At 47.6% G+C, this 10,358-nt stretch overlaps 2 protein-coding genes across 2 annotated transcripts; both read left to right on the top strand.

Annotated features, from left to right (window-relative positions):
- Positions 1-680: 680 nt before the first annotated feature.
- Positions 681-1,754, top strand: LOC131604368 (uncharacterized). Its single transcript, XM_058876812.1, has one exon. The coding sequence runs from the start codon at positions 681-683 to the stop codon at positions 1,752-1,754; it is 1,074 nt and encodes a 357-aa protein (XP_058732795.1).
- Positions 1,755-2,092: 338 nt separating this feature from the next.
- Positions 2,093-3,052, top strand: LOC131604367 (uncharacterized). Its single transcript, XM_058876811.1, has one exon. The coding sequence runs from the start codon at positions 2,093-2,095 to the stop codon at positions 3,050-3,052; it is 960 nt and encodes a 319-aa protein (XP_058732794.1).
- The last annotated feature ends 7,306 nt before the right edge of the window (positions 3,053-10,358 follow it).

The raw sequence follows: 10,358 nt of genomic DNA, 5'->3' as shown, positions 1-10,358 counted from the left end.
TAGATTTAGAAAAAAATTGATGACTAAGAAGAAAAGTGTGAATGCGGATTTGGGAGAAAATGTAACAATCTCTTCTTCCTATTTTGCTTGCATAGCTCCCAGAACAGAAAGAGGTGCTGGAGATGGTAGCAGTAGAGGGGGGAAAGATCCGGTTGAAGGAATTAGTAATATCGGCTCTTCTTCTACAGACTCGATATCTATAGGTGAGTCTTTTCTGGTTCTTCCTTAGTAGAATCTGATTTAATTAGATGCAACAAGCGTTTGAGTGCGAAATCGGAAGTGGGTTTGAAGGTGTGGAAATCTATTTCTAATTTGGGGGTGGTGAGTTATAAGGATGATGTTGAGAATGAGAGGAGGATTAGTGACATGGAGATTAGAGATAAGGAGGGGATGAGGAGCTTGAAGGTGTTAAAAGACAGTGATCGATGAATTTTCTTTCCTATAACATTAGAGGGGGTGGTTCTTTTTTTAAAAGAAAAAGAGTTAGTTTTTTAATCCAGTCAAACAATATAGATGTGTGTTTCATCCAAGAGACGAAATTAACATCTTTCAACGATGTTCTAGCCGGAGCTTTTTGGGGCAATAATGATGTTGAGTGGACAGCGAGTCATTCCGTAGGGGCCTCGAGCGGGATGGTGATATTATGGAGGAAAGGAACTCTTCTGGTTAATTATAGTTTCATGGATAGAGGTTTTGTCGGTATCAATGTTTCTTGGAAGGGAGCGGAGTATAACCTAGTAAATGTCTACGCGTCTTGTAAAAGGGTGGATAGGCTATCTAATTGGGATTCTTTGATTAATCTTAAAAGAGGTAGGAATCATGAGGAATGGTGTGTCGTTGGAGATTTCAATGAAGTCTTGAGAAAAGAAGAGCGAATAGGAGAGGGAGGTCAACGGAATTGGACAGGTATGGAGGATTTCCGTAACTTTGTGGAGATTATGGAATTAATAGACGTTAATTGTGTTGGAGGGAAGTTCACTTGGTTCAAAGATAATGGCAAAGCTATGAGTAGATTAGATAGATTCTTACTTACGAAGAAGATGTTAGAGAGTTGGGAGGTGGTTGATCAAAGAATTGAAAAAAGAGATATCTCGGATCATGCCCCAATTAGTCTTAAGGTGGGAAAATTAGATTGGGGCCCAAAACCTTTTTGCTTTAACAACTCTTGGTTTAAGCATGAGGATTTCAATGCTTTTGTTGCTCAAGAATGGAAGAAGATGGAGGTTAGAGGGAGGGGGGATTTTGTGCTATATGAAAAATTAAAAAAGCTTAAGGAGCGGCTCCGGGAGTGGAATAGGGAGGTTTTTGGTTGGATTGATTTGAAGGTGGAGGATGCAAAGGAGAAGATTAATACTCTTGACAAAGAAATCGAGGTGAATATGAGGGGCGTCAATGATGAGGAGGTTTTAGAAAGAAGGTTGGCAACAAAAGATTTTTGGAATTATTTGAATATTAAAGAGAGTATGCTTAGGTTAAAGTCCCGATATCTTTGGTTGAAGGAGGGAGATAAGAATACTAAGTTCTTTCATAATTCCTTGAAGGAGAGACATAGGCGTAAAGCGATAACTTCTTTGGAAGGTTCTAATGGGAGAATAGAAGGAGTTGTTAATATTAAAGAGGAGGTTAGTAGACATTTTTGTGAGTTCTATAAGGAGGAGGATAGGGAGATATCGGTTCTGGAGGGACTTGTTTTCAACACTTTGGAGGAGGATGAAGTGTCTTGGTTGGAGAGGAGTTTTTCGAAGAGGAAGTAAAAGAGGCAGTTTGGTCGTGTGATGGGAATAAAAGTCCCGGTCCGGATGGATTTACTTTAGATTTCTTTAAAAAGAATTGGGTGTTGTTAAAGGAGGATGTTCTCCTTTTTGTTAAGGATTTTTATGAAAGGGCTAAACTAACTAAAGTTTGTACTTCTTCGTTCATCACTTTAGTGCCAAAAGTCAATAATCCTCAAGCCTTGAATGAATTTCAGCCTATTTGTTTGGTGGGTAGTTTGCACAAGATTTTGGCTAAGTTGTTGGCGAATAGGCTTAAGAGGGTGATCGGGAAACTTGTTTCGAACAATCAATCGGCTTTAATTGAAGGAAGAAACATAATGGATGGTGTTCTTGTTATGAATGAGGTGATGGATCTAGCTAAAAGAGAGAAAAGGAGTTGTGTGGTTTTGAAAGTCGATTTTGAGAAGGCCTACGATAGAGTGAGTTGGAATTTTTTTAGACATATATTAAAGAGGATGGGGTTTGGAGATCGGTGGATGAGGTGGACGGAGTGTTGTATCTTTACTAATTCTTTGTCCGTTCTTGTTAATGGGAGTACTACCAAAGATTTTAGAGTGGAGAAAGGCCTTAGACAAGGTGATCCCTTGTCTCCGTTTGTGTTCGTTTTAGTCATGGAGGTTCTAATGGAACTTATGAAAAGATCTAAGGAGATAGGGGAATTTCGTGGTTTTAGATACAAAGAGAATAAGGAGGTGGACTTGTTACAATTTACGGATGGTACTATTATTTTGGCCGAAGGAGATACCGCAAACTTATGGAGTATGAAAGCTATTCTAAGATGTTTTGAAATGATGTCGAGATTAAGAGTTAATTTTCACAAGATTAATCTTTATGGTATTAATGTGGGAGATTGGTATTTGGAAGCGGCTTCGTCCTTCTTAACTTGCAAAGTGGGAACTCTCCCGTTCAAATTTCTTGGTGTGAGAGTCGGAGATAGCCCTAGGAAACTATCGATGTGGAAGGATCTTTTAGCGATGTTTAGAAAACGGTTAAATGTGTGGAGAGGGAGATATCTTAGCATGGCGGGTAGAGTGGAGTTGATTAATTCGGTTCTCAATGCAATCCCGATTTTTTCGTTATCTTTTTACAAAGCTCCTAAGAAGGTGTTGCAAGATATTAAATACATCCAAAGTAAGTTCCTATGGGGCGGTGTTGATATTGACAAACCTATCCATTGGGTTATTTGGGATACGGTTTGTAAATCGCGAAAGGAAGGAGGTTTGGGTGTGAGAAACGTGGAGATAATGAATGTAGCTTTACTAAGTGATCGTACCTGATCAGAAGAATCGTCAAGGCGGCAGAATCTGGCTTGAAGAGCAAGATGGGGGGGGTACCTGCAAGGTCCTCCGATGCGAAAGTCAGTAGCTATCAGAGAATGAAGGTTTAGAGAGTGAAGAATATGATACCTGACCCTCTAGTGAAAGAGGGTATTTATAGCCCCCAGCGCTGGGCCAAGGTTTCCTAATTGGGCCAAATCCAGTTGGAGGCCCACGTGCTAGGAAACTGCCGGAACACCCCTGTGCTAGGGATGAGTCAGCAGGTGACTCACGTCCTGGATGAGTGTGGCGTAGGATTCGGAAGAGGTTGACCGGATCCTTCGCTGAAGCGTGACGCGTGGTATTCGCGCTTGGGCAATCCGTAACGGCTACCAAGTAAATGGGCCCAATTGCTTTGGGCCTGCTCGGCTAGAAGGAAGAGCTGGGCCTGCTCGGCCCAGTCCAGAACAGGAGCCCCCAAGTCGTTAGTCTTCGTGAGAGTGACGACTTTAACCAAGAGGTTGGCCGAGCACGGGTACAAACGTTTATCGTCCATTGGGCTCTCCTCGGACGTTTAGGTTTGCGTGGAGAGGAGTAGCTGCCGGGATGCAGGACCAAAGAGGTGATCGGCTCGCGTTCTCGGAGACCGGCCGGGGAGACGGCTATCCCTTTGGTTTCCACTTGACACGTTTCGGTTGCCCCTTGTTAGAGTTTCACTGACAGGTGGCGACTGTTGAGACTGCCATTATTGCCGCGCCATTTTGGGTATAAGTGCTGGCTGCACCGTTTGGGTTTTCCAAGATTCTTTGACACTTGGCGTTTTCCCATGCTTAGAGCCGCCTTGGGGGTGTAGGCAATGATTGCGCCTCCTAGGCTGCCTAGGCCATCATGACACCCTTTGGTCTCCTTCCTCTATATAAAGAGTGAGAGGGTCATTCATTTGTTACTTAGCATTTTAAAAACTTTCAAGACTCGCTCACAGCTCTCTTCTTCTTCTCGTGCATCTCTCCTCCGCTCTCTCAAGTAAGTTCCCCGTCTTCTCCTTTATATCTATTTAAGATTTATGTTCTAGTTTGAGTGTAGCGAGCAAGATTTAAGAGTACAGCGAGCAAGGTTGATGAGTGTGCCGAGTAGATTTAGGAAATTGTTATTCTTTCATATGTGTTTGCTGAGTGAAACATGAATAGGCCGAGCGAGGGCAGTTGAATAGGATATCCATCCTTTGAATTAGAAGGGGAGAGTTTAAATGCGACGAGCAAAAGAGGTTGCGTGTCTCGATTAGGGCATGTGTTTGCTGACCATCGTTAGGGGTGGTCACCCTATCTCGCGAGCACCTTTTTCTAATGTAGTTCGATGGTAGTTGGTCGGATCTGATGGACCTAGGAGGGTGCGTCGTGGACGTTGGTCGCAGGCAGGAGTCTTTCCTCGTCCTCTCTCCTCGCCCTTTCACTTGACTTGCGGTGGAAGGGTGGATTTGACAAGTCGAATTCACTGTTTCCTCTGCTTTTCAGGTAAATGGCTGACAAAAACAAGGACGACGTCGTCTTCGACATATCCGACGGGGACGAAGCTATTGGTTGCTCGCAGGATGAGGGAGTTCCAGCCATTGAGACCTCCCCGAGGGAGCTTGAGGAATGGGTGGCCGTCGCTCCGAGGACGACCGCGTCGCGCTTCTCGACACATCCTAAGGAGGCCTTTAATGTCCTCGAGGATCTTGATTCGAACGAGGAGCCTTCCTGGGGTGCCTTTGTGCCTAAGTCTCATCAGAGGATCTGCTCGCAATTCCCTGGTCCTCGCTTCGCTATGTATGTGTTCGTCTTCAAGGAGGTCGGGCTCAGGCTCCCTTTCACGCATCTACAGCGGAGCGTTTTCGGGTAGCTGCGTTTGTGTCCGTCCCAGCTCCACCCTAACGCCTTTGCGTTTCTAAGGGCTTTTGAAATCATGTGCGGATTTTTGGAGGTCGAGGCAACTCTGCCCCTATTTTTCAGAGTGTTTCATCTGCAGAGGTTGCGTGACTCGGATGGCAAATGGAGTTGGGTGTCCTTCAAGCAGTCGAAGAAGCTGTTCGCCATTTACCAGGACTCCATCAAGCATTTCAAGGGTCGATAATTTATGGTTAAGCCTCTCACTCCTGAGGCCGAGGATCATTTGTTTGAAATCCGAGAGTATACTCAGGACAGAGTGAAAAAGGTGGGTCCAGCTGCTCGGTTCCCGTTGGAGTGGCAATATGATCACTTCGAGCATGGGACTGACTACTATATTTTCCGAGACGAGGACCTTAAGGAGCGTGACACAGCGGGGTATCAACGGCTCGCCTCCTTCGTAGATGGGTTTAGGCCGGCTGTATGCACCTACCCCAACGGGGATCCCTTTTTCGACGAGGACGGGGGTCCCACGATGGAGCCTCGATATATCAATACCAAAGCTATCCTCGGGTGCGGGGGTTACGGAGATGCGATGATCTTGCTCGGTGAGGAAATTATTTCATGTTCGAATAATACCTCTCCGATACTAACTCCTTTTGTTTTGTAGGGCAAATGGCCGACTTGCATGATAAAGTCGTGAAGATGAGGTCAAAGAACAAAGCGGCTACCAAGGTGGCCGTGAAGCGGACACGGGTCGAGGAAGTCAAGGCGGCCGCTGCGGGCGCTCGTGATGGTGGCTCCCCTTCGTCGGTTGGGACGACTTCGGGTGATTCCCCGGCCGGGAATAAACAAAAGAACGAAGGGACTCCAGAAGTTCGTCCTCTCATCAACGACAACCCCTTTGATGACGACATAGTGCTGCCCTCTTGTACTTTGCACATGGGACTCTTCTCGAAGAAGAATGTGCTGCTCGAGCGCGAGGAGGTTAGGCACATAGTTAGGCGGCACCGGGTGTCTCGGGACAAGGACTTGTCTGAGGATCTCGAGGGGATGATGAGGGTGGCCGCCTTGGCCTTGGCCCTCAATGCTCAAAGGGTCTGTCCTCAGAAGGATTACGATGCTCTGCAGACTAAATATGACAAGCTGGAGCACGAGTTTGAGAATTATAAGGATAAGTATGAGATCCAAAACGGCATTGTTGAAGATCTCTGCAAGGCGCGGGACAGAGTCAGGGCCTTGGAAGCCGAAGAGAAAAGGCTGCGCGATCGAGTTGCCAAACTGGAGAAGTCTCACCTCCCTGACGCCAAGGAAGATGAAGACGAGAAGGTTTTGGTGACTCGCTCTCAGCTTCTGGGTAAGGTGAGGGAGCTGGAGGTCAACTGCGTTGCTACCTTGGGGGTTGGATTCAGGGCCGCGGTGGATCAACTGAAAGTTCTCAACCCGTGCTTGGTGACGAAGGGAATTGGTCCTTACAACAAAGTCGTGGACGGGCGGATCGAATCAAATCCCATGTTTGAGGACTGGGAGGACGAGCAGGATGTTCCGGGTGAAGACAACGGTGCTGAGGAGGATGACGTCGACGTTTGATCAGTTTCTTTTCCTTTTCTGGCCTGCGTGCCGGTGCATTTGTGGCCTGCGTGCCGAAGTAGTTAGTTGGGCTATGCCCGGATAATTATTTGGGGTCTGCGTGCCCTTAATCTTTGTAATATTTGGATATCTCCGGCCAGTTTGGTCGGTTTTTAATTCTATTTCGCATTTCATGCTTTGATTAAATGTTCATTTGTCGTTTATTTTTTGTGCTCGACCGAGGTTTATTGCCCGGGCGTGTGGTGTACGGTCCGGTTGCGCAAAGCAGGTGTGCGCTATTAGCGGGCACGAGTCCGTGGTTGGGGCCAAGTGCTCGCGGCGTGAACGGTCCCATCGCGAGCTGGGGTTCTGCCGTGCAGGTACTGCCGCGGTGGGTCTAATCGTAAGGCCCGCCGTGTAGTTGGCCTTGCCTTCTAGTAGAGAGTTCCAACTGTTGTTGTCGTGGAGCAATCGCGTCTGTACCATGACGCGAGTCCGTGTCCGGTTTTCCCTCGTGTTCGGTACGGGCGGCCGGGGGTTGTTAGGTCGTACCTAACTGTAATAGCGTCTGAGTTTTTCAGCGTTCCAAGGCCGGGCAAGTTTTTCGCCGAGAAGGTTCTCGAGATAATAGGTGTCGTTTTCGGTTTTATCGTAAACTCGGTATGGGCCTTCCCAGTTCGGGGCTAGTTTGCCCTCGCGGGAGTCTTTCATGTTTCTGCGGAGCACTAGGGCACCAACTTCGAATTCGTGCTTGATAACTTTGGCGTTGTGGCGTAAAGCTATCTGTTGTTTCAACTTTGCTTCTCGGGGGGAAGACCATGCTCGGATTTCCTCGACCATGTCGAGTTCTTCCCTCATAGCTTCGTCGTTGAGCTCTTCCTCGAGAGGCGACTCGGTCCGACGAGATGGCTCTCGGATTTCCACTGGGATCACGGCTTCGGTGCCGTAAGTTAACCTGAACGGTGTTTCGCCTGTGCTTGAATGGGGGGTCGTCCTGTACGCCCAAAGTACACTGTGTAGTTCTTCGACCCAAGCTTTCTTTGCCTCGCCCAACCTCCTCTTCAGTCCTCGGAGGATTACCCGGTTGGCAGCTTCAGCTTTCCCATTCGTTTGGGGGTGTTCGACCGAAGTGAAGTGGTGTTTCGTCCCGAGTTTGGCTACGAACTCTTGGAACTTTCTGTCGGTGAATTGGGTGCCATTGTCGGTTATAATCGCCTGCGGCACCCCGAACCGAGCGAGTATGTTCTGTTTATAGAAACGGAGCACGTTTTGGGACGTGATCTTGGCGAGCGCTTCGGCTTCTATCCATTTGGTGAAGTAGTCGACGGCGACTACCAGGTATTTATTTTGATATGAACCGATCGGGAAGGGTCCGAGGAGGTCCATTCCCCATGTGGAGAAGGGCCAGGGTAAGGATAAAGATTTAAGCTCGTTCGGGGGAGCTAAGTGCATGTTGGCGTGGCGCTGACATTTGTCGCACTTCTGGACGTGCTCCTTTGCGTCCTGCTGCATGGTCGGCCAGTAATACCCGGCCCTAAGGGCATTTCTCGCGAGTGACCGGCCGCCGAGGTGTTGACCGCTAATCCCCTCGTGGAGCTCTTGGAGAATCTCGAGTGCTTGCGAGGCGTCGACACATTTGAGGAGAGGAATGGAGAAACCTCGTCGGTATAGTTTGTTCTCGACGATGGTGTACGAGCAGGCTCGTCTTTTGATTGTTGAAGCCTCTTTTGCGTCGGTTGGGAGTAGGGGTGGAAATAGGCTGGGCCGAGCTAGGCTTTGCCAAGCCTAAGCCTGGCCTGTCAAAAAAATAGAAGCCTAAGCCTAGCCTGTGGCCTGTCGTAGGCTTATTTTTTAGGCCTGAGCCTGGCCTTTTCGAAGGTCTGGTTAGCCTGTTAGCCTATATAAAAGCCTATTTGTTTTAGACATATGTATATAAGCAATTAAAATAATTTTTAAATAGACTAACTAACTAAAAGATCAAGAGACTAAAAATTTGTTTGCATTGACTTATTTTAACTTACCTCTTAGCATAATTTTTACAAGGTTAATTGTTTAAGAGAACTTATGAAAACAATGTTCATCAGATGTTTTCATCTTATTTTTACAAGTTCTTCAAGATAACCAAATTTTATTTATGTATTTTAATTCAAAGTATAAAACATAACATAATGATAATAAAAAAAGTATTCATATTTATTTAAATAGGCCGGCCTGATAGGCTTAAAAGGCTTCTTTTAGGGCCTGAGGCCTAGCCTTTTTAACTAAATAGGCTTATTAAAAAGCCTAGGCCTTTTCTATTTAAAAATAATGTGTGGCCTGGTCTGAGCCTATATAGGCTAGCCTGTAGGCCCCTGTTATCGGCCTGGCCTATTTCCATCCCTAGTTGGGAGTTCGTCTTTTGTGAGAAAGTTGTACACCGGGGTCATCCAGCAGTTGTCGTCGCCGATGGCGAGCACAGGTAGGGGTTGCGCGCCCTTGTCCACGTTCGGCCTTGATAGGATTTTCTGGATCACCGACTTGTTCCCGCCTTTCTTTCTTGTGCTCGCGAGTTTGGATAATACGTCGGCTCGTGAGTTGTGCTCTCGGGGGATATGCTCTACTTCTGCCTTAGCGAATTTTTTCATCTTATCTTTGACGAGCGTGAGGTACTCGGCAAGCACGTCGTTCTTGGCTTGGTAGTCGCCGCTGATCTGGGATGCAACGAGTTGGGAGTCAGTGTAAATCTTAACCTCCCGAGCGCCTACATCCTCTGCGAGTCGTTGGCCTGCTAGGAAAGCTTCGTACTCGGCTTGGTTGTTCGACGTGTTGAAAGAGAGAACCAAGGAAACCTCGATGATGAGTCCCTCGTCGTTTTCAAAGATAATGCCGGCCCCGCTTCCCGAGCTGCTTGAGGCGCCATCTACGTAGATGGTCCACTTATTCTCAGCGAGGGCCGGGGAGTTGGCGATCGAGGTCATTTCAGCTACAAAATCTGCTAGCGCCTGAACCTTCAGTGCCCTCCTGCTTTCGTATTGTATTTCGAACTCGGAAAGCTCGAGGGACCACCTTAGCATTCTCCCGGCCATGTCCGGTCGACTGAGGAGTTGCTTGATAGGTTGATCTGTTCGAACGACGATGGTATGGGCAAGGAAGTAGTATCTCAGCCTTCTGGATGCTGTCACCAGGGCCAGGGCGACTTTCTCGATCTGCTGGTATCGCACCTCGGGTCCTTGTAGGGCTTTGCTGGTGAAGTATATGGGTTTCTGCCCGTCTTCAATCTCTCGGATCAAAGCCGCGCTGACTGCCTTGTTTGAGACGGCCAGGTAAAGATATAAGGGCTCGTTGTCATCGGGTCGAGAGAGGACGGGTGGTTTGGAGAGCACTTGCTTGAGGTGGGATAGTGCTTGCTCGCATTCCTCGGACCATTCGAAGGTCGCTTCTTTTCGTAATAACTTATAGAATGGAAGAGCGTGTTGGGCGGATTTGGCGACGAAACGGGATAGCACCGTGAGCATCCCGTTTAAGACTTGGATGGATTTTTTATTGTTAGGAGTGGGGAGTTCCGAGAATGCTCGGCATTTATCCGGGTTGGCTTCTATTCCTCGTTCGGTCGAATAGAAACCGAGGAATTTGCCTGCTCGGACGCCGAAGGTGCATTTTTCCGGGTTGAAGCGCATCTTGCAGGATCTTGCCTGCTCGAATACCCGCTCGAGATGGGTGGTGTGATCGGAGTCTTTTCGAGATTTGACGACCATGTCGTCCATGTATACCTCGAGAGTATCGTCGATCTCTCCTCGGAACACCCTGTTCATCATCCGTTGGTAAGTGGCTCCGGCATTTTTGAGTCCGAAGGGCATTACGTTGTAGAAATAGTTGCCCGACTCGGTCATGAACGCCGTGCACTGTCTGTCGCTCCT

Source organism: Vicia villosa, linkage group LG5 (genome assembly GCF_029867415.1).
Source record: "Vicia villosa cultivar HV-30 ecotype Madison, WI linkage group LG5, Vvil1.0, whole genome shotgun sequence".
Taxonomy (NCBI): domain Eukaryota; kingdom Viridiplantae; phylum Streptophyta; class Magnoliopsida; order Fabales; family Fabaceae; genus Vicia; species Vicia villosa.
The sequence above is the reverse complement of the archived record's forward strand: the minus strand, read 5'-3'. Positions and strand labels throughout refer to the sequence as shown.

Bases quoted from the DNA above. Each gene is read 5' to 3' on its own strand.
- LOC131604368 (XM_058876812.1), top strand. From the start codon at position 681: ATGGATAGAGGTTTTGTCGGTATCAATGTTTCTTGGAAGGGAGCGGAG.
- LOC131604367 (XM_058876811.1), top strand. From the start codon at position 2,093: ATGGATGGTGTTCTTGTTATGAATGAGGTGATGGATCTAGCTAAAAGA.